This window comes from Panonychus citri, unplaced genomic scaffold (genome assembly GCF_014898815.1).
Source record: "Panonychus citri isolate SS breed McGregor unplaced genomic scaffold, ASM1489881v1 Contig00139, whole genome shotgun sequence".
NCBI classification, from domain to species: Eukaryota; Metazoa; Arthropoda; class Arachnida; order Trombidiformes; family Tetranychidae; genus Panonychus; species Panonychus citri.
In genome coordinates this window covers 2,860,733-2,884,729 of record NW_026515544.1, presented here as the reverse complement: position 1 = coordinate 2,884,729, position 23,997 = coordinate 2,860,733, and the positions used below count along the sequence as shown (strand labels likewise).

General features: G+C 31.0%; 3 protein-coding genes across 3 annotated transcripts; 1 reads left to right on the top strand and 2 right to left on the bottom strand.

The window, feature by feature from the left end:
- Nucleotides 1–89: 89 nt before the first annotated feature.
- LOC128393915 (superoxide dismutase [Cu-Zn]-like) lies at nucleotides 90–1,265 on the bottom strand. The gene is made up of 5 exons (XM_053354144.1): nucleotides 1,041–1,265; nucleotides 894–955; nucleotides 681–825; nucleotides 483–622; nucleotides 90–414 (listed from the first exon to the last, which is right to left on the bottom strand). The coding sequence occupies exons 1-5, from the start codon at nucleotides 1,126–1,128 to the stop codon at nucleotides 307–309; spliced, it is 543 nt and encodes a 180-aa protein (XP_053210119.1). The 5' UTR covers nucleotides 1,129–1,265; the 3' UTR covers nucleotides 90–306.
- A 122-nt stretch (nucleotides 1,266–1,387) lies between these two features.
- Nucleotides 1,388–6,486, bottom strand: LOC128393903 (dosage compensation regulator-like). Its single transcript, XM_053354128.1, has 5 exons — nucleotides 6,237–6,486; nucleotides 5,567–6,114; nucleotides 4,780–4,826; nucleotides 4,548–4,690; nucleotides 1,388–4,478 (listed from the first exon to the last, which is right to left on the bottom strand). Exons 1-5 carry the CDS (start codon nucleotides 6,345–6,347, stop codon nucleotides 1,791–1,793), a joined length of 3,537 nt encoding a protein of 1,178 aa, XP_053210103.1. The 5' UTR covers nucleotides 6,348–6,486; the 3' UTR covers nucleotides 1,388–1,790.
- A 137-nt stretch (nucleotides 6,487–6,623) lies between these two features.
- On the top strand, nucleotides 6,624–22,110 carry LOC128393902 (uncharacterized). Its single transcript, XM_053354127.1, is given in 7 exon segments — nucleotides 6,624–7,060; nucleotides 7,147–7,658; nucleotides 9,228–11,273; nucleotides 11,276–13,311; nucleotides 13,411–13,591; nucleotides 17,696–18,296; nucleotides 21,316–22,110. Coding segments are annotated over 6 exon segments (5,334 nt in total). The 5' UTR covers nucleotides 6,624–7,060; nucleotides 7,147–7,555; the 3' UTR covers nucleotides 21,683–22,110.
- The last annotated feature ends 1,887 nt before the right edge of the window (nucleotides 22,111–23,997 follow it).

Here is a 23,997-nt window from a genome sequence, read left to right as displayed (position 1 = left end):
AATGAGCTACGTTGATTAACCCATCAAATGGATAATAATTGACAATTAATTTGATTCCATTTTTTTTTCTTTCGTTTTTTTGTTAATCGTAACAATTTATTTTATTTTATTAATAGTTAATCGTTAATGATTATAGTTAATGCATGAAGAAAACATTGGTAATTGTTGTTATTTCCTTATTAATTATTGGGTTGAATCGTAATTGAAATGCAATTTTCGTAATTGTTATACAAATGTAGTTAAAATTAAAATTAAAAAGGTAATTGTGATAATCGAAACAGTTAATTACTCGATTAATTGATGAACTTATTTAGCAATTTCAATCACACAACAAGCTAATCGTCCACCAGCATTTCCTGTGGTTTTACTCGATTCATGACCTCCCCTACCAAGATCATCAGGATCAGCATGAACCTTTAAAGAGATTGATTTACAATTGATTAGCAATTTACCAAAGAGCAACAATTAACTGTTACACTTACGACAATTGATCTTCCAATAACTGAATTTGAATCACTGAGCATAATCACTGAATCATCGAAATCAAATGTTGCTTTTCCCGATTGATCGGCTTCAATGTTTCCTAAATCACCGACATGTCGATTGTTATCACTTGGAGAGCCTTAAGTAAATCAACAATTAGAATAAATCAATAACAATTAACACAATTCCTTAATTACCATGGTCATTATTTCTTGGATTATAATGTGGCCCCGCTGATGAGCAATTCAAAGTTGATATATCACCAAATTCATGAATATGGAAACCATGAGATCCTGGTGACAGTCCGGAAATTTCACCTTGGATCTTAGTATGATATCCAACCTTAATTGTGGTAGAATTGAAAAAAACTTAATTATTACAAATTAATCACAATCAACATCGATCATTACCTCTTGCTCCAAATTTACAGTTCCTTGTACATTTTGACCTCTAAGGTTACAAACTGCTTTTACTGTTGATTGTGATTGACAATTAAAGTGAACAGTTAATGAGAGAAATGTTGAATTAATTTTGAATTTTGAATTAATTAAACTTACTTTTGTATCCAGAGACAATTAAACATGATAAAGAAGAGATAACAATTGAAATGATAAACAATGAATTCATTTTTGGTAAAAATTTCATCACTTTAAAATTGAATTGGTTGTGTAATTAACAGTTGATGATTAGTAAATGAATTAACTTTCATCAAGCAAGGTAAAAGTTAATTATAAGAACTGGTTTTTAACTTGTTTGTCAACAAATTAAATTGTTTTTATCTTAATCAGTTGGTTTCGATCACTACCTTTTTTCAGCAAATCGTAAGTCCTTTCATCTGATTCTTGGGTTGATTTTTACAAAGGTGATGATTAGTAAATTAATAACATGAAATCAGAGATTTAAATTACAGGTAATTATTATTATTAGATGATTGATCTAAAAGAAACATGTTTCATGAAACAATATCAAGTTTCTTTTATATCAAGAGTAATATATATTTATAATTAGGACAATTTGATTGAAAATTATTACATTATTTTGTTGTTTTGATTATTAATTTTGACAATTTGTCTCTGAAATTAACTTAAGGAAATTATAATATCAACCAATTTAGTGAATTGTAATTGACAAGGTACGAATGGTTGATTAAAATGATATCTTGTAGTGTGTATGTGTGTGTGTATAAATTTGATTTTCATATTAATGATATTATGAGTCTTAGGATAATCAACAATTTAATTGATTCTTGAAATTGTCTCCATTTGGTTTGGGAGTGTAATTTTATAGTTGCCACTCGTTTGACGTGATCAAAATCGAGGTGGTTTCTTTTGAAGCGTTATTAGATTATAAGAACTCAATTTGCGAACCACTTCGATGAGTTTTATCTCAGGTTTACTCAATTCTAGACAAGCTTCCGGATTCTCTGATACTTTAAGGATAAGATTTTCGATACCAGGTCGAAGAGCTGCAATCGAAGCGGCAACTTCTGGATTCATTTCGAGATCCATCCAACGGTCCAGTTGAACAAGTCTTTCAGAGCGAACATCAATTCGTTTACTTCCAAATAACATCAAATGAATTGGTGTCACCATGGATAATTGTTTACAAGATACAACTTTGGTTCGGATTTTTTCACCAAAAATGAAAAATGGTGAAGGAAATTGGTCTGGTGGTAGATTGGTAAAATTAACTGATGTTTTGTGCATGAGCGCAATCTTGGCCTCGGTGGTCAACACTTTTCTCTTATCCTTATGAAGACAAACATTAGGATAATAGCCAAGAGTAAGTAATCCTTGAAGTAAATCAATATCCGAATCGTAAAGATCAAACTTGGAATAAGTTGCATCAGGAAAATGAGTGTTTTTTATCAAATCTATTAATTGATTTTTTGTATCATGTGTCACTCTCATGACAGTCGACATAATTGCATTTCTCTCACAAAAATCAACCGCTGCCATTTCTCCGGAGCCATACTTTACTCTTTCCCAGCTAATATAAGCGTTTAAAATGGAGATATGATCTGACCAACGATCTTTTCGATACCTGTTGTGAATGTACGGTAATCGTCGTGGAAACGTAGTGTCAAAAACTTCCGGAAAGGTAGAAGTGTTAGCGATTATGATTGACATCATTCCACCAAGTTGAAAGATACATGAGAGAATTAACATTTTACCCAATCGAGGTTCGACAGGTAATCGGGCGAGAATACGTCCAAGAGATGTAAGTTCACTTCTCTCATCCAAAGCTTTCAGATCTCTAAGTAAAACCTCTGATTCGATGATTGAATGAATTGGAGGTGGTTCAATTGCTTTTGAGAGAAAAGTGGTAATAGCGCCAAGTCGAAGTAATTTTACCATGAGTGCCAATTCGTGAAGGGGAGTACGGAATATCTCAGCTGAATGAAACTCTTCCAATTGCTCATAACGGGCTCGTGAACAGAGAAAGAAACAATGACCCGCTCGAACTCTACCAGCTCGACCTCGTCTTTGTTTAAGATTAGTTTTCGAAGCCCAATCGGTATTGTAAACGGTCATATTGTTGTGTGAGGTGAATAGTTTAATCTTAACTCTACAAGTATCGATGACAAAAACGACATCATCAATGGTTATACTTGATTCAGCGATATTGGTTGAAAGGATAACCTTTGTCACTCCGTTGGGAACAGGTTCGAAAACTTTTCTCTGTTGATCTCGAGGTATTTGTGAATGAAGAGGTAAAATTCGGAATCGCGGAGAATTGAAAAAAGGATTCGCCTCAAGATGCTTGACCAGGGAGAAAATTTGACCCCAACCAGGCAAGAAGATCAAAACTGAGCCATCAAGTTCCATGTTCTTAATATAACCAAGTAACGCTTCGATTAGTTCAAAGTGTATCTCCCGTTCACTTAATTGACTCATGACATATCTGGTTTCTGATGAATAGTTCGTAGAAACATTAGCATTCAAATTTTCTTCCGGTTCTTCGGAAAGAAGATCATCATCGTGACGTTTTTTTCGATCTTTTGGTACTGGTCTGAATCGAGTAATTTCAACACAATCTTCGAGAAAATATTCTTGAACCTGATGAGTTTGGCCGGGGATCTCGATAACTGGACAACCTCCAAAATAGTCCTGAAAAATGGTTGTATCAATTGTAGCCGACATAATTATAATTCGTAATTTGGGAAAGTTATTAATCATATCACGAATTACAACCAATAAGAAATCAGTATTAACATCACGTTCGTGAACCTCATCGATAATAACATGGGAAATACCACGAAGTCCATTTTCAAGTTTTCGCAATAAAACACCAATGGTACAAAATAGAATTGCACCATAAGGACGAGGTGTAATCGATTCGAAACGAACACTATAACCAACGGAAGCATTTTGCCCAAGAAATTCACTTCGCTCTTGGATAAGTCGCTCAGCAATTGAAACGGCACTGATACGTCGAGGTTGGGTAACAATAATATTACACTCAGCACCAATTCCTCTTGCAATGTGATCATCCAAGATAAACTGAGGTATTTGGGTTGTTTTACCACAACCAGTGGATCCACGAATAATTGTCACCGGATTATTATTAATAGAATCAATAATATTTTCCCGGCAAGTCCAAACAGGTAATCGAGATCTCTCTCGATAGATACGACCTTCTTCAGGTGGACAGCGAGATTTATTTGATTCATAATTCTCGTAAAGACCTTCACTCAATTGTTGCAAACTTAATTTACTAATTTGCCCTTCGTCAATATTACAGCCTTTCCAAGCATCCCAATTAGGAATCGGTGGACACCAGCTAACACAACTTTGACTGCTAACTGGTTCTCGATTAAGGACAACTTCATGTTCGGGAACCAGAGAGACAAGCTGATCATCAACAGATCCACCTTCGCACATCGGTAAACCAGAAGGAATACGAACTGGACATCGTTTAAGTCCATTTTCAGCGATAACTTCATTAATCTCTTGTAAAAGATCTTGGGGAAAGTCAAAACCATAAGTATCAACCTAAAGGTAAATGAGAACCAGGATTAAACATCGATATTATTACATTTAGATATCTTTCAGCTTATTTACCTTTGTCGCTGTTTTCTTCTTGCTTTCTCCCGTTGTGTTAAAAGCTTCAATTACTCCGTAATGATATAATTGTCTCATCAACGATAGAGCACAAGCTCTTGATGCCAACTGTTTGGTCGAAGCATTTTCTCGGGCTGTAACATCTAAAAGCATAAAAAATAACGAATAGAATGGAGTTAGTTTGATACAATGTAAATCAAAGGTTCGAAACGAAAGAGAAAAAAAAACTTACTTCGTCCAAGTTGTTTAACGTAAAATGTTATCTCGCAACAGAAACTCCTGCATGGCCGCAATTAGATAGGGTTGAGACATTGTTATTTAACCATCGCCAACGAAAATAGTCCCTCTTCAGAATCATGGGCATGAATTGAATTACAATGTACTTTTGTTGAGAGTCTCTTTCAATCAAGAAGAAAAAATTGTTCTTCTAGGTGAATAAATGGAAAAGAAAAGAAGAGGCTTTTAATTTCTGATTGAAAGTGACCATCAACAAGAGTCTATTTACATTATTTCTTTTTTCTTCCTCTCCCATCAATTCCACAAGTAAACAGAGATAATTTTGTTTAAATAAATCAAGTGAGTTAAAAACGAGAGGAAAAATTCACTTAAGTTGATTAGCATCAATCAATTCTTTTCCTTACCATGAATTTAAACATCTACATGGTAGAAATGATGGAAAAAATTGACTGTTCACTTTGTTGATCAATCTGACGAATTGAGAAAAAAAATAATCTTCTAGTTAACTAATGAAGATGATGGGAGAAAATATTGAGTTTAGCTTCGGAAAGCTAAAGAAAATCTATTCTTTTTTCATTGCAATTCGAAATCTGAAAGATTATCTATGGTTAACTAGTTAATTTTCTTTGTTTCTTGACATCATGACCCAACGATTCTGAAGAGGTTAAAATGTTAGGATACTTGTGATGAAACGAACACTTCAAAGTAAAGAAAGATTTTCAAAAAGAAATCAAAGGAAAGAGAAAGTGTTCATCATCATTTCGATTGTTTTTTTTCCTCACCTATTGTGAGCTGGTCCAACGGGATTATATTTATAATCTAATTTAAGCTTATTTGCTTGAGCGAAGACATGAAGTTGCTGTTTACAATTGTCTAAAGTCCAATTTCCATGAATACTAGAATTAACATCCAATTCCTCAGCTTCTTCAAATTTCCTTTTCTGAGCAACACGATCAATATAATCTTGATTAAAGGTTTCCTTAATGTTAATAAAGCCAGGATTATGTCTACGATCCTGTGATGGTGGTGGCGGTGGTCGATAATTAGGTCCATAGCCTCTAATCATAGGTCCATAGCCAGAAGCAGATCCATAGTTTGATGTACCAATACCAACACCAGTGACACAACCTGAATCATTTCTAACCAAACCAGGGTCACCTCTTGATCCAAAATTGTCACCACCAGAATTACCACTTAGAGATAAAGAAGATGGATCAACCCGTCCCTCTCTTATGAGAAAATTGATAAAATCTCGAGCTGCATTAGTAGCAGCATCTCGTTTATTTGTAGATATTCCAATACCTACATAACCATATGTAGGAACTTTAACCTAGAAATTAATGTAAAAGCCAAAAGCGAAAAAGGGAAGAAAAAACCAAAACACCATTAGTATTGTTTCACTTAATTTTACAACTGATTAGTGAAATCAATTAGTGATAATTAAACACACACTTCACATTTAAATTTATTCTTTGGACCTGGCATGTTACATGAATCATACACCGGTGAGATTTTTTGTTTTCCTAACCAAGCATAAAGAAACTCCTTTGGATTTTCACCCATAATTATTATTTTATTGATCCAAATTTCACAGAGAGAAAAACAAATTAACTTGGTTCACCTTCAGAAACGAAAAACAATTAAATTAACTTGATGAACGAAATCGAATTGATAAACAATTAGAATTAAAATGAAGCAAATCTATTAATCAAATTGAAAACAATTCCAATTCTTTTCAAAATGATCGATTTTTTTCTCTATGGAAAAAAAAGAATTCACACTAACGCCATCTACCGATTTTTGGAGAACAGAATAGAATAGAAAATTTAATTTGGTCGTTGGATTAGAAGCGAAAGTTAATTAACAAGAGTTAATTTCTTTTATGTTTTAATTATTATTTTTATTTTCTTTTTCTCATCGCAGATTTAATTCAACAATTAGTCGAACAAGAAATGGAATCGATTTTGGATTTGTCTTTTCTTCCTTGGAATTTACCAAAAGAAAACATTTCACTGGCTTAGGCTTTTGGAGACAATGAGTTGATTTATGTATAGAAAACTTGATTTAACTGTTTTAAATTAAGATCTTTCTTTATGATTACTTTACCGTTACCTGGACGTCATTTGGATATTGTTGGTATTTTAATTTACATACATGGAGAGACAAAGACGAATTACCTGATTAGAGTGATAACTTGACCATTGGAGCAATGAAAAAATTAACGTAATTGTTTGGTGTTCACTGGGTTAGGGTTTTTGGTAAACACAATCAAAAAGGTATAAACAAGTGACCATTTATAACCAAAGGCTTTGATAATGAATCAATTGTTGTTATCATAAATTATTATTGTTTTTCAATTAAGGATGGACTTATATTCAGATGGACCAGATTATCTCCCCTGATTGTCATGTTTATAACCGATTTAATTCTGTTGTTCTTTTCATGGCTCCTTGATCATTGTAACATTTACTTATCAGTTGATCTGCTGTTACCAAGGTAAAAAATTTGGATGGTACAATGTATACACATGGACAAATGGGCTAATCAAAATGATTTGTTACTAATCAATACAATTAGTTTTGATCAATGCAAGAGCCAAAAAATGAAAAGACAACAGAAATTACTCAACTTGGAAAGATGGATAAATCAGAATTAACAATATTTAATAGTGAGCAAACTAAATCAACGGTCAACAATCAACTTGCATTTTAAATTTTGCATCAAATTATTTAATTGTTTTATTTTTCTTCTTCTTAATAGTCAACTAAATCATGGTTTCACTCGTTAATCCAATCAACTTTTCAATCAAAAGTTATATCTTATCAACTCTAAACTTGACAATTATATTTTGGCTTATTGGTCTTTCAAAAATTGGTAAGTCATTAATTTTTAACTATCATTAACAATAATAAATTGCCCACAATTAACCTAAACTAATAATAAAACTAACTCAATCCTCTAATATGAAAAAAAAACAATAGAACCAAATGTTTACAGCCATCGACTTTGAGTTTGCAACCACTTTTAATTTACTCGCGCAATTAATGATAATCAGTCAAAGATAAATCTAATCAGATGACCATTTGAAAAGATAACACCAATTAAATGAGAAGACATTGATTATTATCATATCTTTGGGTTAACTTAATCTCTCATTGATTATCATTATCGTCGAGAGTAAATTAAAAGTGGTTGCAAACTCAAAGTCGATGGCTGTATTTAAATTGCATTTCTTTTCAAAACTTTCCACCACATAACAATTAAACCAAATTACAGGAGTGATTTCTTTTCTTTTATCAAGTTAATTAGTTAATTGTTGATGGAAAAGCCAAAGAAAATAAAACAATGAACATTGACATAGCTGTGACATGAATAAATAAAATAAGTGCCAAAAGAAGAAGAGAAAAAAAGAAATTAACAGAAAAGGAGATGATTAAATACTCCAATGAATGGTGATGCTGATGAACAACAATGATGAAGATGATGATCAATACGATAACGTAATCATACTGGTAACAAATAGAGGAAAAGATGAGGAAGAAAAAAGAAGATAAAAATGATGATAATCTCCTTTCCCAACGTAACCTTTTTCCTTGGAATAACAAAAGTCTTTCATCAACACATTTCTATTACTATTTATCAGTAGTCTCGAATTTTAATTCACATCCTCATCCTCGTCATCAGTGTTGCATCATCTATCTTTATCTCTTCCCCTGATATTCAGATTCATGAATAGATAATTGAACCTGAGAGTGAAAAAAACTCCCTTGAGCTTTTTCCCAGGTAATTTCAACTATCCATTCAAAATGAACGACAGGGAATCAGATGGATGACAAAAAAATGATTAATATTTTGAAAGATTTTCCATCTTCATCTTCAACACAACTTAATCATCTAAATCAGAATTTACAATTTAAAGTAATCAGATTGAGAAAATAACCAATCAAAATATCAACTAACATTTTTTTCCTTCACTAATATTAATCTATTAATCTATTAATACCTTTTACTGTATTTGATTTTAATTATCACTTTAATTGTTTTTTTTCGCTTCTAATGATGAAAAAAACATCTAACTCAATTAGTTAATCACCATTATTATTGATTATCATTGGCTAATTTGATACAAGGTCAGAATCATTATCCATGATTTTTCATCATCATTGACATTTCAATGGATAAGATTTGTTGATAGTAATGTTTTTATGATTAGATTTAATTTAATTTATTATGATGTTAATGATCCGTGATAATTATTAAGGGCAATCAATTATATCTTCATTTATTTTTTTATTATTATCATATTATTGTTGTAATAATAACAAACAATTAACCCTCCCAACTCATTTAATAATATTAATAATAATTTAACTATTTTGTGCTATTACCTTTTAACTAATTAATTTGTCTTTTTTTTTTGTCCTGTCGTTGTCCTAATTACAGGTTATATTAGTAGCGAAACCACAATTAAAAAAGAGATTACAATTGATTTAAATGATAAACAATTTAATCCATCCCTGCCTATTTTTAATCCATCAACAATATTGGAACAATTAAAATTGAATCTGTCAACATCAATTAAATATCAACTTAAACACTCAACTGAAGGAGGAAAACAAATATTTACAATTAATCAAACTACTGGTTCCTTGTTTATTAAATCATTTGATTATCTTGATGATAAATCAAATGAAAGTTTAACAATTGTCCGTGAGGTTAATAATCAACTAAACGACGTGATACTATTGACAATTAAATTTTCTAATGGTCAAAACAATCAATTGGCCAAGAAAAAGAATGGATCAAATGATGATGAAGCTAATCGTGATGAATCAATGATACGTGTTAAAAGAGCTCCACCTCGTAAATCCAATAAAGAACCAGTTGAACAAAAGTTACTATTTAATTTACAAATGGTTAAAGGTGATTCGGATAATTGTAAACCTGGTGATTCACTTAATTATTTGGTTACTATTAATTTGCCCAAAGGAAAGGAAAACGATTTATATATTGAACTATTTACCCGAAAACCAACTAATCCAAATCATGTTCCAATCTTATCGCTGTATAATGTTACCATGTTTCATGATAAGAAGATAGTTTTACCAAAATCAGCGACTGAACCTCAGTATCATCTAAGTAAAACAAATGCTAATGTTTATGATCGGGTGATAATCAACTTGGATGGAATTGAAAATTCTGGACATAATGGTAACTCGTTGACCATTCAATTCTCAGCTGTTATGTTTTACAATGAAGATGTTAAACCAGGATCGAAACATTTGGTCTCTGTGGGCGCTGAATTTCAGGGTAATCGATTTGTTTGGGTGGGACAAGATCAGGTTACTTATGATAGAGTCAAAACTGATCCAATTATATCTGGTACTTTAACGGGACCCGAAGAGTTGACCCTTGGTAGTGCAGCGATATATTCATTTCGTACAAAAATGGCATTTCGATCTGATATATTAACTGTAGAGGCCACAGTTCCGAACACGAAATGGGCACCAGATAATAAAGTGTCTTTGGGTCAAATTGGACTTGGATCTATGGGCTTCAACTGGGCAGCACTTCCCAAAGATTTTAATCACTATGAAGTTGAGCGTAGCTTGGCCACATCTAGAGCCTCATATTATCGGTCACTTATTAAACTGGGCACCATCACCTCGATAGCTGCCACCGCTGGTAACCTAGAGAAAAACACTGACGATGATTCAAATTTGTTTGAATTTAAGATTCCTGTTTATGGATTAAATTATGAGGCCAATAATGGTTCCAATGCTAATTTAACATTAAGACTCGTTTTCGGTGCTAAGGTCCGTTTTAGCCAAACAATTGGCATCAAATTAATATCTTCAAATGTTTCATCAACAATGACCTCGCAAGTGAAATCATGGTCACCCGTAACTGGACTGACTGGTGATTATTCACCGAAATCTGTGAATCCCGGTGATTTGACCTCCGTCTTGTTAAATGTCACTCTTGGTTCAACTGGTACTCTAACTGACCTTGAGGTTGTCCTTAAAGACGCTGGTCCAGGATTATCAGTTGACTCTTGTGGGGCAAGACTTTTACCTGGACAGTCAAGCCCTAATATCCCTTATCTGAATTCATCATGGTTTCCACCTAAAAATTCAGGTTCAAAACAAACTTTTATCTTTGAAAAAATTAATGTTGTCTCACTTTATCCAACTCTAATCAACAATAATATTGAAATTGAATTGGCCTTGAAAATTAATTCAGATGAATCAATCGCCGGAGCTTTAATCTCCCTTGATGTTTATCCTTCCGGTCAATCCTACACTTCTGGTCAGTATTATGAAGCAAATGTCACCATAACTCCGGGTAAACCGGACGAAGGTGGGCTACTTAAGACAAGCTTTGATAAGGTGGTCCCATGGAAAGAGATTCATAGTGAGGGTGGAATAGCCTTTGAAACTGAATTGATTTTACCACCGACAGCAAATTATTCAAATGTTGATCTGAAAATTCGGAAGTGGACTCACCTGATTCGGCTCTTGAAATTTGTCGGGTCACTTTGACCTCCATTGGTAACAGTTTACCCTGCACAAAAGCATTAGAACCCGTTATTTCATCTCATGTATCAACTTTATCTGGAAACTTGACCCAAGATGCAATCATTTCGTTTGGCGATGTTTGTTCAAAACCCGCTCAGACCAAAGCAGCTATAACCGCGACCAAAGATCGAACCATAAGCACTTTCATCGCAATTAAGGGTACTAATGGTATCGAATCTTCATCTAATCGTACCCTTGAAGTTACATGGACTGGTGATCCTATAAGTGGACCTTGGAGTCAAAAGATGACCATTCCAATTGTCATCGGTGCAGAAATACCAACAGTTGCCTCAAAATTGCCCAAAGTTTTAGTCACAAAAACAACACCCGGATCAGTTGGAGTGGGTCAACCAACCACTGGGTCGATCATGATGTTACTAGCAACACAGTCGACAATTGATTATACAGTTGAAGTTTTTCCAACCCAATCTGATTCAAATTCATCGATATGTTCAATTTGGATCAAATCGGTTGGTCATAATATGCCCTGTTTCGATGCGTCCCCAACAACTGTCCTTGAGAGTAAAAAGCTAGGCCACAACACGAAAGGTACACTTCACCTTGGTGTCATCTCGAATCTTGGGCCACTTAGGGAAACCTTACCCGCTGAAGAAGAAGAAGAAGCGGATAAAATTCGATTAATGACCATGGTCACTTTATCTCCAACCGCAACTTCAGATGAAAGATTCGATGTCGTTATCAAGTCAGGTAAACATTCTGAACGATCTGCGTTCATTGTTCCCATTAATCGATTCCCAAAACCTCTTAAAACAAAAACCGATGACTTTGAGATAATCGATGGCACCAAAGATCCATTGCAAGTTCCCATCGGTGGTCCAGCAGCAGTTCGTATGCGTGTTATGGTCAAACCCAATTCGATGGCTCAACCAGCTCTCATCTTTCCAACTTCAAATTTTTACAACATCACCGATTTCGAGATTTCTTGGATTGGTTCCAATTATCCGTGTTATTCACCTTTCTCAGCATCCAAAGACATTTCCAAAGGTATATTCGCCTTAGGAGTCATTGCAAATTCAAATTTAAATAAAAGTTCACATGCTAATTGGATCGAGGTAACAGCGGCACTTCAAGTATCACCAAGCGTTAAATCAAGTCAATCCATCAAATTTGAAGCGATTCTTGAAATACCTGGAACGGAATTCCGAGATAGATATGATTCAAAATTGATTGCTGTCAAAAATGTTGATACAATTGCTCCAAAAACGGTTTGGATTAATGAAAGCACCATTGAAGAGCACTTGGCCGTTCGAGAGACACGTTGGATAAAGTTCAACGTAACTACGGAACCTGATTGGAGATCACGATTTACCATTGATGCATCGGGTGAAATCATTGAAGGTCGTCCTGTTATTTCAGTTCGAGGAATCCGAGTTTCCCGATTAGGTCGTAACTTACCCACTGGCCTACCAGCGACACTTAACGTGACCCTTGATTCAGTCGAAAATCGAGTAACTGGAATTTTTGATTACACGGCAAACTTTGGATTCTCCCATAAAGTTAATGCCACTCTCGATGGCGATGATAACATTGAAGTTCAAGTTCTAATACAAATGATGAGCCATTCGATAGCATTTAACGGCGATGAGGTTCGTCGAAATCGAGTCTCTTTACGATTCATGGTTGAAACAACGGATGGCCTTCAAGTTCTAGCTCAAGGTGATCGATTTGTAAAGGTCATACCTGGAACATCATCAGTCCCACTTATGAACATTAAAACGGGCCTATCAGCGTCTCGAAATACTTATGGACGCGGTGAACAAGTTTCTATTCGAGTCTCATTGTCTCACACCGATGTTTCTAAAGGTGAACCTTTGGACAGTTCAGTTCGAGTTTATTTACCAAATTATCTTGAATTTAAATCGTTGATTGCTTCCTCTCGACCAGTTACAATTAATCAACCAATCAACTTGACCTATTTTGATGTTAAGGTAAACTAATTAATCAACTTCCAATCCTAAAAATCAGCAGGATCTACAAAGAAGATGATTAAATCTAATTGTTTGCATCTAATTACTTCCTATTCTCAGGTTCCCGTTGTCTTATTCTGGGAAACCGTTGATATTGATTTAAGTTTAATCGTTGATCCTAACAAGTTAATTGGTTATGGGCGAGGTGATATACCAACAACAATCTTAATCACAATGTATCATCAAGGAACCAAATTAATCTCTAAATTTAAACACATTTCATTCACATACAAATCAGAAGGTAATTATAAAAACAAATCCATTGGAAAATTTATCTTGAAGAAAAGAGGAGCTACAATACAATATAAATTAGTCGAACTTACTAAAGAACTGAATTAGAACTTTTTTTTTCTCTCTTTTGCTTTGAAAACTTACAATACAAGAAATCGAGTTCTGAAAGGTTCGAGTGAAAAGACTTACATCTTATTACCTTTGGAAAACATTCAATTATCATAACATAAGTCTCCATGCCTGTTAGTCAAACTAATTAAGGTTAAACATTTTAATCAACAACAGAATTTAAATTAAACATTAAATCATCACCGAGTTTAGAGGTTGAAATGCTCATTTGAAATTGTATATCAAATGAGTTTGATTATTATCTTTTCAGAATTGAAAATGATCAAAGTAAATACTTTTCATATCTATGATGAGATTAAAAATTGTTCAACCATTAAGGTGATTAGAAGTTGCGAAAAAAAAATCAAAGGAAGAAGAAAAAGTTCTGATAATCATGTTATCCTGGTTAATTTTGTTATTCTCCGAATTTAATATGAACAAAATTCCATGGAAAATATGAGAGAGAAAAGATAAAAGTTATTACAACATGAAAAAGTCCAACGATTTTTCATAACTCTGTTCATCATCAGAACTTTTTCTTTGTTATCATTATGAAGTTCATTCTGTCAACCATGTAATCGACTGAATTTAAGTTTAACCAAACGAAAGTAATTCATGTTGACCTACTGAAGTTTTTTTCCTTCATCAGAATGGACTCAACATTATTATATATCTTTAAGAATAACATTATCATGAAAAAGAAGCAAAAAAAGTTCGATTTTTTTCTCATCATTAATAATTCTCCTGATTAATTTTCGGTGTTCATTTTTATCTCTGTGTTTCAATGAATCAACGATAACCTTTCCATGTAACTCACAGTGGTTATCCAATAGTAATAACTTTTAGCTACATTAATTAGTTAACATCAACTGACCAAACGTTAATCACATTAATTGTATCCATTAAATTGTGATATCTTTTCATTAACTCTCAAACCAGTGTTTCCTGTAGTTAATCCTGAAACCGGAAGCGGAATTCATATTTATCTCATTTACTAACTTTCTATACATTAGTTGATAATATTCATCATGAAATTCAATGAAACACAGTTGAACTTTTTTTCCCTTCATAATTATCGTTTTCTTCCTGATAACCACAATCATCATGAAAAATGTTAATCATCATTGATTAAGGAGATTCAAAAAGATAATTATTACAAATATTAATATACTTCTGGTTTTAATTTATTGAGCTTCAAATAGTTGTAAAAGTTGTGTAACAATTAAGGATTTTAATCATGAACTGAGTTCATTTAATGTTCATGATCCTGAATGAAAATCTTGAGTTTACTCAGTTATCATATTAAATTGTGAACCCATTGAGAATCTGATTAATCGCTTGCAGGCAATTTGTCAAGTAAATGCTGACAATTAAGTTTTTTTTCATCTTCCCAACTACTTGAGTTTGTTTTTCGTTAATCATCAAGATATTAATTTAATTAGATTTGATTGTATTTTCTTTCTGATGAAAATTATTCTCATGATAAGAATCAACTTTGACAATCAATTGGTCAATCAAACAATTGATTAAACAATAATAACAACAATTAACTTGAAAGCCTTTAAACCAATCAAATAATAATACAACTAAAAACTAATACAATTAACTAACTGAATATAATCAATTACTTTTAATTATCATGAAAATGTTTCAATGGATAATACAAAATCTAATCCAATGAAAAATTATCACAATTATATTAATATAATAGTTTTTTTTACTCTAAATCTTATTATTATATTTCATTCAGTTAATATTATTACGTGATGATAATGATGATAACCATGAGGAAGATAATTGATTCAATATCTATCGTTGAAATTATAGTTTTTCCTTTTCAAATGAACTTTAATATTCAGGTTGAAATTGATGAAATGATTTCGTTTCATCCTGATAATGATATTTATCATGATGATAAATATTGAGAATGTATATTCATGATACTGTTTCTCATAACACATCGACTTGGATTAACTGTTAATCCTCTATGAGTGATTACACACCAACAATATTTACAGAATCTGAATACGATAATGATGATTATGTACTCTGAACAAAATGTATATTTACATCAAAGAAAAAGTTTCATCGTCATCATTTTCAGCATTTTTCTTAGCAACCAGATTGGTAACTAAGGTTTAACTTATCTGTTGATATTATGATCAAATTAAGATGATTATTATCATATAGTAATAACATTGATCATCATGATTGAAATTTTCATGAGTTTATGAAGAAAAAAAAATAAGAATCCATCAGATTAATGTTGGCATTCAATCCAAGTGATTCATATACTCAGTAAAAAAATTTCCATGATATAAGTATAAATCTCAGAGTATATTCTTTACTTACCAATCAATTTCAGATTGGAAGTTCGTTTTATTATCTCACTTAAGATGAGAGAGATAGAAAAATTGCAAGTTCGAATTTTCTTTCCCAATATAATTAGTATTCTTTTATTATGTTGGGCTTGTAAGAAAGTAATTAAGATTACGATTTCATGAGGAATCAATTCTGTGAACCTTTCAAATGATTAGCAATTAATTATCTTTACTCTAATAGAAAAAAAGTTGAACTTTTTCTTTTCTCCCAATAGTTACTTTGTATTAGAACTTTTTTTTTGTGTTCATCTCTCCCATCGAACTCTCGAATTAATTAATTGTAAACTTTTTTTAAGAGGTTCAGTTAAATTGCTGTTAATGTGAATAATTAACTTAATGAAGAGAATCCAGATAATAATGATGATAGAAAGAGAGAGAAAGAGAAGATAATTTCATGACTTGAATTCTGTTGTTAATGTTTCCATGAAATGTTATTTTCTTCAATTCTTACTTTCATCTTTTTTTCCAAATTCTGGTGGAAAAACTCGACTTGAATACTAAGCAACTTATTCGAGGAGTAGAAGAAGAAAAAATTCTTTCATTAGAACTTTGTCCTAATACTTATATATTATTTATTATCATTAAGAATCATCTAAATATTATCAACATTGTTATCATATGGAAGTTGAAAACAATATCAACCATGAAAAGATCAGAATTTTGTAAAAGAGAAAATAACTTCTTCTTTTCATTTGAATTGTTTAATCTTTTCCTCTTTTTCAAGTTCTATGAAAATCATTTTCTATTTTTCCTCTGAATTACCAGGTACACATGAAGAAGAACTCGTTTCAAGTTGAAAATTTTCTCCATTGAAATTCAGAGAGTTTCAAGTTTTTTAAATTATCACCAATGACCTTTCAAGAAAGTTCAATTTTCTCATGAACAATCATGATAAATATTAACATCATTTGAGCTTCAAATTTTAATTCAGTTCAACAGTCAAGCGATGAAATTAATTTCCACTATGTCTCAGTTTACAATTATGGAAATAAAAATTTCTAAATCAATTTACTATATTTTCATTGATTAATCAGATTTGCATAATCGCCATTAATCATGAGTTAAATCAGAATCTGGAATCTTTTCCTTTCAATTTTAAATCAAATTAGACCTTTAATCTTGATTAGTCGATCGCGAATATCTTTAATTAATCAACAATTTGAACAGCTCAATGTTTATCAAACCTCACATCTTTAATTATAAAATTTCATGATGAATCCTAGATAATTTCATGATAGCTTTTTTCTTGCTTTACATTTGCTATTTTTTCAATGAAATTCAATCAAACTGAATTACCATTTACATGATATATTAGTAATCACTATATTCATGATATCAAAAATAAGATTCTGACAATTGTAACTCATATGGATTCATGATTTCTCATGAATCTGTCAACCCTTTTGAGTGAGTATAAATATTATGATACTAGTATATTATAGAGAACTGGAATTAGACCTAACTAACCAATTTAACTAATTAACTTTAACGACGAAAGTTAATTCTTACCATTGAATAATTAATATCATGTATTAACTGTCTCAACATGCCGAGTTTTTTTTTGCTTTGTCAACGATTAAATATAAATGATTAACTAATTTTTTTTATCTTCCTACAATATTTAGATTGTTTCAGTCAAATTGAATTAAATGATTGTCAAATTGTTTCATCGACTGCTCTTAATTCAACTTTTGGACCAACATTATCAAGATTATCGATTTCACATTCTGCTTGGATACCGTCACCGGCCTCAAGCTATGACCACGATTTTATTGAATACGATTTACTTGGGCGAACACGAATTACAGGAATTCAATTATCTTATCCAATGATTAATCAGCAGATTTTCTCAAGAAAATTAACTTCATTTCATCTTGAAATTTCCGATGATTCGATAATGTGGTTTAAAGCAACATCCAAGTTAAATGTGACCAATGTCCAGCAAAGTGTTAATGGACTTTACGAGATTCGTATCGGTGGTAATATTGAGACTCGATACTTAAGGTTCATCATTGATTCACTTGAAAATAGTTTAACGGCTAATCATTTACTCGCAATTAAAATTGGATTATTGGGCTGCCGACTTCCGGGTCCAGTTGATGTTTGTAATAAAGCCAATCCAAAATGGACTTGGTTTGATGATGATAATAAACATCCGGTCAAGCAATTTGTTTATGCTGTTGACCATTACACTTTATATGGCTGCCATTTCCGTAATGACCCAAAGTTAGTAGACTTTTTTTTATAATTTTCTCAAACAATCAACTTAATCATGACTAAATCGTTAATCATGAAACGTAGAAACTAATCATTTCTAGTCAAATTATTGCACTAGTTATTTTGATTGATTTATATAAGTAATTTTAATTATTATTAATCGTTAATTTGATTAATGGTGATATTGATTATTACGAAATGATAATAATTTATCATAGTTTACAATTAATGGTTAGAATCAATTGTATTGCTGATTGTGATTTAATTAATTACTACATAATGAATTGCCTGAAAACTAAATACAATTAACAACAATCAGTTGCTTATATAATCAACTTTCAATCGATCATCAAAATACAAACCAAACGAAATATTAATTGTAACCATTTGCCTGATTACAATTAATATCCTGATCCCTCGTTATAATCAAATACATTGTTCATTATTGATGATAAATCATTTTGATTTTGTAGCAATTATTTTACAATCTTTGATTGAATGTTTAATCATGCAAAGTAATCAAATGAATTAGTTAACAATTAAGTATAAATATATAAAAGAGATCGACAAAGTGTAAACGTTGAGAAATTCAATTAACTGATTAGTTTAACTAAGTAACTAACTGATTAACAAAGTTAATTGTGATCAGAGAGAGAGAAAGCAAAAAGTTTCATCCTTGATTTTGATTTTCATGAGGAAACCTGAAAGTAACTTTTAAGCTCAAGGGTATTAAGCTATTATTAATCAGTTAGTTAATAAGATTAACAAAGTGATAAATTGATTGCTTTGTGATAGTAATGATGGTAATTAACTAAATTATGATTAAAGTTAATAATATAGTACAATGATTGTTACCATTTTCTAACCAGTAAAATATTTTATTCACGTTACCCAATTTCATCAAATGATTATAATTAATGTGAGATGATTCAAATAATGGCAACAAAACAATGAAGATGAGTGATGAAGAGGAAGAAGATGAAGATGCTAAGGATGAAGATGAGGACAAAGAAGAAGACAAAAAGTCGAGGTAAACAAACTAATCCCCATAACTGAAAACTCGGTCATCTTATTTTCTTACTTTGACTTTGATGGTCAATATTGACCGGAAAAGGCTCTTCCTTATGTCCAGTTATTTAGGTTAAACATCATCATCTTTATCCTTCATCCTCTTGATTATACATTTTCAATGTTACTTCATCATGATGAATGAAAATACTTTCATTCTGAATCTGTAATTGATTTTTTGTTTTATTTTCTTTAGTATTAAATGAGGGCTTGATCACCTTGACCACAACATAACATTTTCATTAAGGTAACCATTATAACCCACTGACCATTATGATCAATAATATCATCTCAATAATACTAATCAACAAGATGATTCAAACAATGTTCAATAGTAAAACTATCTTATTATTATCGTTGTTAACTTTTAGTATTATTTTTTTTTCTTCTTCCTTACTTTTGATTAGCATGAAAGTAATTTTGTCTCCCATGATTATTCAATAATAGTAATTCAATCAACTATTCAATTTCAACAACAACGATAATATTAACACATTTATTGTAAAGGAAAAATGTTCCAACTATCATATTATTAACTATTATCATGATGATAACATGAATTTAATGTAATGAATAATATATAATGAACATACAATTACATTTTACTTAGATTTCCATGTGAATATTTGCAGAATTGTAATATGCGAATGTTAATAACCATGAATTTCAGTGAAAATCTATACAATTGGTGATAATATGATCATGAATGATTATAATGTGTAGATGACTCAAGATGATAATGTTTCTGGTTGAAAATTATCATCATTATCAATATCATCATCATGTAAATGACAAAATGATATCAGGATATGAAATTTTGTTATTTTTTTCCTCCTCATGATGAAACTTTTATCAATCAGATGAGTTAATGTTAATTTCATGATACTCTGGATTCTAATGATAATAATATATTATTGATTATCATATAACATTGATAGTGATTCAAAATGATTAACAATTGAAAGTTAATCACATTTACGATAAATGAGATATTTGCCTTTTTTTTCATCCCATTGATGATTAAGATGATTATCTATGTGTGTATCTATATTGTTGATTATGATTCTCTTGTTAAAGATTAACAATTAATCATGAAAATAACCAGAACCTTGAATAGTTACGATTATCAAACAATCAGTTTTCTTATATATAAATATAATGTAATCATATTAATGGTTTATCATGATGACCCCATGAAAATATCGATAGATAAAAAAATCTTTTACTGAATTGATTTTGTGAGGTGAAGAAAATTTTCTCACCTCAACATCACCTTGATATATTAGATTGTATTGTAATCATTAAGTTTTATTATACAGAATGAATCAGATAATAAGTAATCATTGTGGAGAGATATTAACATGATAATATTAATATTACATGAATTTCATTTTTCTATCCCCTCATCAGCTTCTGTTCATGAGGTTTTCCATCATTCATGATGATAATCATTTCATCTGATTACTTGATGAAGGTTAACAAAAGGCAAATTTGTTGAACTTGAATAACTCTTTTTCAAAGTAATATTTTTCCTGGCACCATGAAAACCATGATGATATAATGTTGATTACCTTTTCATTGTTATCAAAATGTTATCAGTTATCATTTTTGCTTCAGTAAACATTTCCTATGACAGTTTTTGATTATAATAATAACTAATAACTAATAATTTTATGTCAAGTATTGCCCAACATAACACAATCAGATTTGCTGATTATTACAAAAATATTTATCATATTTAACATTTCACTTATCCAGCATTTTAAATTTTTCTCATCAAATATTATAATACATGCATGGGTATGATTTCTTGAACATTCAGAGGGTATGCGAATAAGTTGAGGATGTTTACATGTATATTATTATTATTATATTCTAATAGTTTGGTTTTTTTCCTTCTCTTGAATTTTCTTGAAATTATAAAATTTTTATTTCTTTTCTATCATGATAATAACAATAGTTACACTGAGTGTTTCCGAAGTAAAAATGGCGGTGGCTCTTGGACGAAATTACCTTCATATGTCCACTCATTGGTTGGCTATGAGACATTAACTGGACGTGTTATCGCAATCGATTCATCTTCGCCCGTTAAAGGTTCAGGTCAAGATGGACTTGGTGTGGGTGGTAAACTCATCTATACTCGAGATGGCATTAAATGGTCACCAATGTCAAGGAAAGAGTCAACATCATTATTAATCGGATCATCGCCAGAATCACTTGTACCATTCAAAGTTATTGGTCAGTCTTGGGATAAATTTACATTTACCTCAGTTGATATTAAACATTCAGGTCACACTAAACTCCAATGGACCTCTTCATGCCATTGACATTTTTACCTTAACTAATACACTTTTTCCTGTGTTTCCAACCAAGTCAACAATTTATTGATCACTGAGATTGAGTCAAGAGACAAAACCAACAAGAAAATATAATATTTTCCTCTCTTTTCTGTCACAAATATCATTTTCCTCCTCTCATCTCTATCATCAAGCTACAATTTTCATCCTTCTCATCATCAATCTCAACCCTTAGCCCAATATCAATGTTTTATCATCGTCATAATCAACTAAATCATTCAAGTCCTTTAATGAATACACAACTATAAATGATGACGACGAAAAAAAAATCCTAACAACTAATTAACATTCAACTAATCAAAATCAACATAATATTTTCCCTCTATGTTAAAAGTTGACTCTTTTTGTTGGACAAAAAAACAGAAAAATTAAAAAAGAGATACAATTTATTCAACTAATTATAAACTCTCATAATCCAACTAATCATACTAATCATTTCCCTTGAGTCTAAATTTAAATCAATCAAAACTTATTTAAACATCAATGATGATTAATTAGATATCTTTGTTTCCCACCCTTTGTATCATCATGTAGATATCATATTATCATCACAATTATTTTTAGTTTCATCTAATTATCATCATCATGATCCCCTGAACAAAAATGATACAAATGGTTTCCAAGGGAATCCAATGAAAATGTTGAGTGAGAAAAAAAAAGTTTCAACTTTTTACCAAGTAAAATGTTACCCTAATCTTTTACTAATGATTACGGTTAATGATTAAAGTTTATCAACCGGCTTCATGATGATGTGTTCATGATATTCAGCATATTTTTCATCATCATCATCAACTAATGAGCCTTGTTAACAGTTAACATTTTTTTTTTCTTGTTCAGTGAATTTTTAAATTCTCTGTATTAATTATACTATTAAAATGTAATATCATTATCGAAATGCTAATTTCATCTTATTGGAGGAAAACCAGAATTTCCTTCATGATGATGACAAAAGTTTCAATACGTGATAATAATACATGGAAATTATAATAGTTGAGAATTTGAGAAGAAATTTTTTCTTTTTTATCAGAATTCTCAAGATGGAAATATGTTACATCTTTTAAACTTATGGTTGATATTCAGATGTGAATTGTGAGAATACCCTTGGTGAATAAATACTTCGTTACCATGTCATCGTTATCTCATTAAATCTGAATTATGGAAATGCCTTCAAGGTAAAAGAAAAAACTTTTTACCTTCTTTGGGGAAATACTCATAAAATTGTAGGTAAAATCGTCCAAGAGAAATATTTCAAACTTGTATTCATTTATCTTCATCTCTCTCTCTCTCTCTCTTTACAGGTAAATGATTAATCATGTAGATAGATAAGAGATACAAAAGTTACTCAGGTAAATTTGGTTTTCCATTGTTACTAAATTGTTGATGAAATGAGATAAAAACATGAGAATAATAAAAAAAGTTTCCCTGTCGCATTCACATTAGAAACTATTGAGAAATTGACATTCTAATAGGTAACAACATTTACTCAAATTTTATCAATTTTCATCATGCATACTCAGAATATCATCTCAGGATACATTCATATTATTTCATCAATACACTTTCATGATATAAGGATGAATATTTCATGATGAATATCAAGGAAGGAGAAGAAGAAGAAAAAAAATAAACTAAAAGTATATTATTACAAATTCTTATTCTCATGAAGTATTATCTTTATCAGAACTTTACTCCTCTCTTTCTTTTTCCCTTTTATCCCATGATATTGTTGTTATATTCAAACCTACTCCACCCTCAATATAATCATTTGACATTATTTACTCAACATATGAAACTGAATTATAATCATTTACATGGTTCAATGATGAGAAACAATGATAATATTCATAAGGAAAAATATCTTCCATAAATCAACATTTTTCCATGGAAAAATTTTCACTATTCATTAATACGATTCAATTATTTACATTGGAATTTGATTATCGAATGAAAAGTAAGAAGAAAAAAAAATAGTTCTAATTCCAATTCATCAACAACCCAACCAAAAGAAGAAGACAAAAAAGAAAGTTCTAATTTCGATATCATTACTTTAACGATTTATGAATTTTCCAGCATCTATGATATGAACAACATTCTCTTCGTCAACTTATCATCTTTATCATGGATTTTCACTCAAACGATGGAACACTTTTCCTCCTTCCCCATGTGAATCTACAAATTCGAAGGGAAAAAAGAAAAAAAGTTCTAAAAGGAAATGAGAATATTTTTTTCTCGCTACAAATAGACCAGGAAAGAGAGTAAACATTTCACGCTAAGTTGTTTCATCT

Coding starts and splice junctions, on each gene's coding strand:
- LOC128393915 (XM_053354144.1), bottom strand. CDS start 1,128: ATGAAATTTTTACCAAAAATGAATTCATTGTTTATCATTTCAATTGTT. Junction 956..1,040: donor AATTGTCTCTGGATACAAAA/GTAAGTTTAATT, acceptor CACAATCAACAG/TAAAAGCAGTTTGTAACCTT. Junction 623..680: donor TCCAAGAAATAATGACCATG/GTAATTAAGGAA, acceptor GATTTACTTAAG/GCTCTCCAAGTGATAACAAT.
- LOC128393903 (XM_053354128.1), bottom strand. CDS start 6,347: ATGGGTGAAAATCCAAAGGAGTTTCTTTATGCTTGGTTAGGAAAACAA. Junction 4,827..5,566: donor GTTGGACCAGCTCACAATAG/GTGAGGAAAAAA, acceptor GCGGCCATGCAG/GAGTTTCTGTTGCGAGATAA. Junction 4,691..4,779: donor CGTTAAACAACTTGGACGAA/GTAAGTTTTTTT, acceptor TTATGCTTTTAG/ATGTTACAGCCCGAGAAAAT.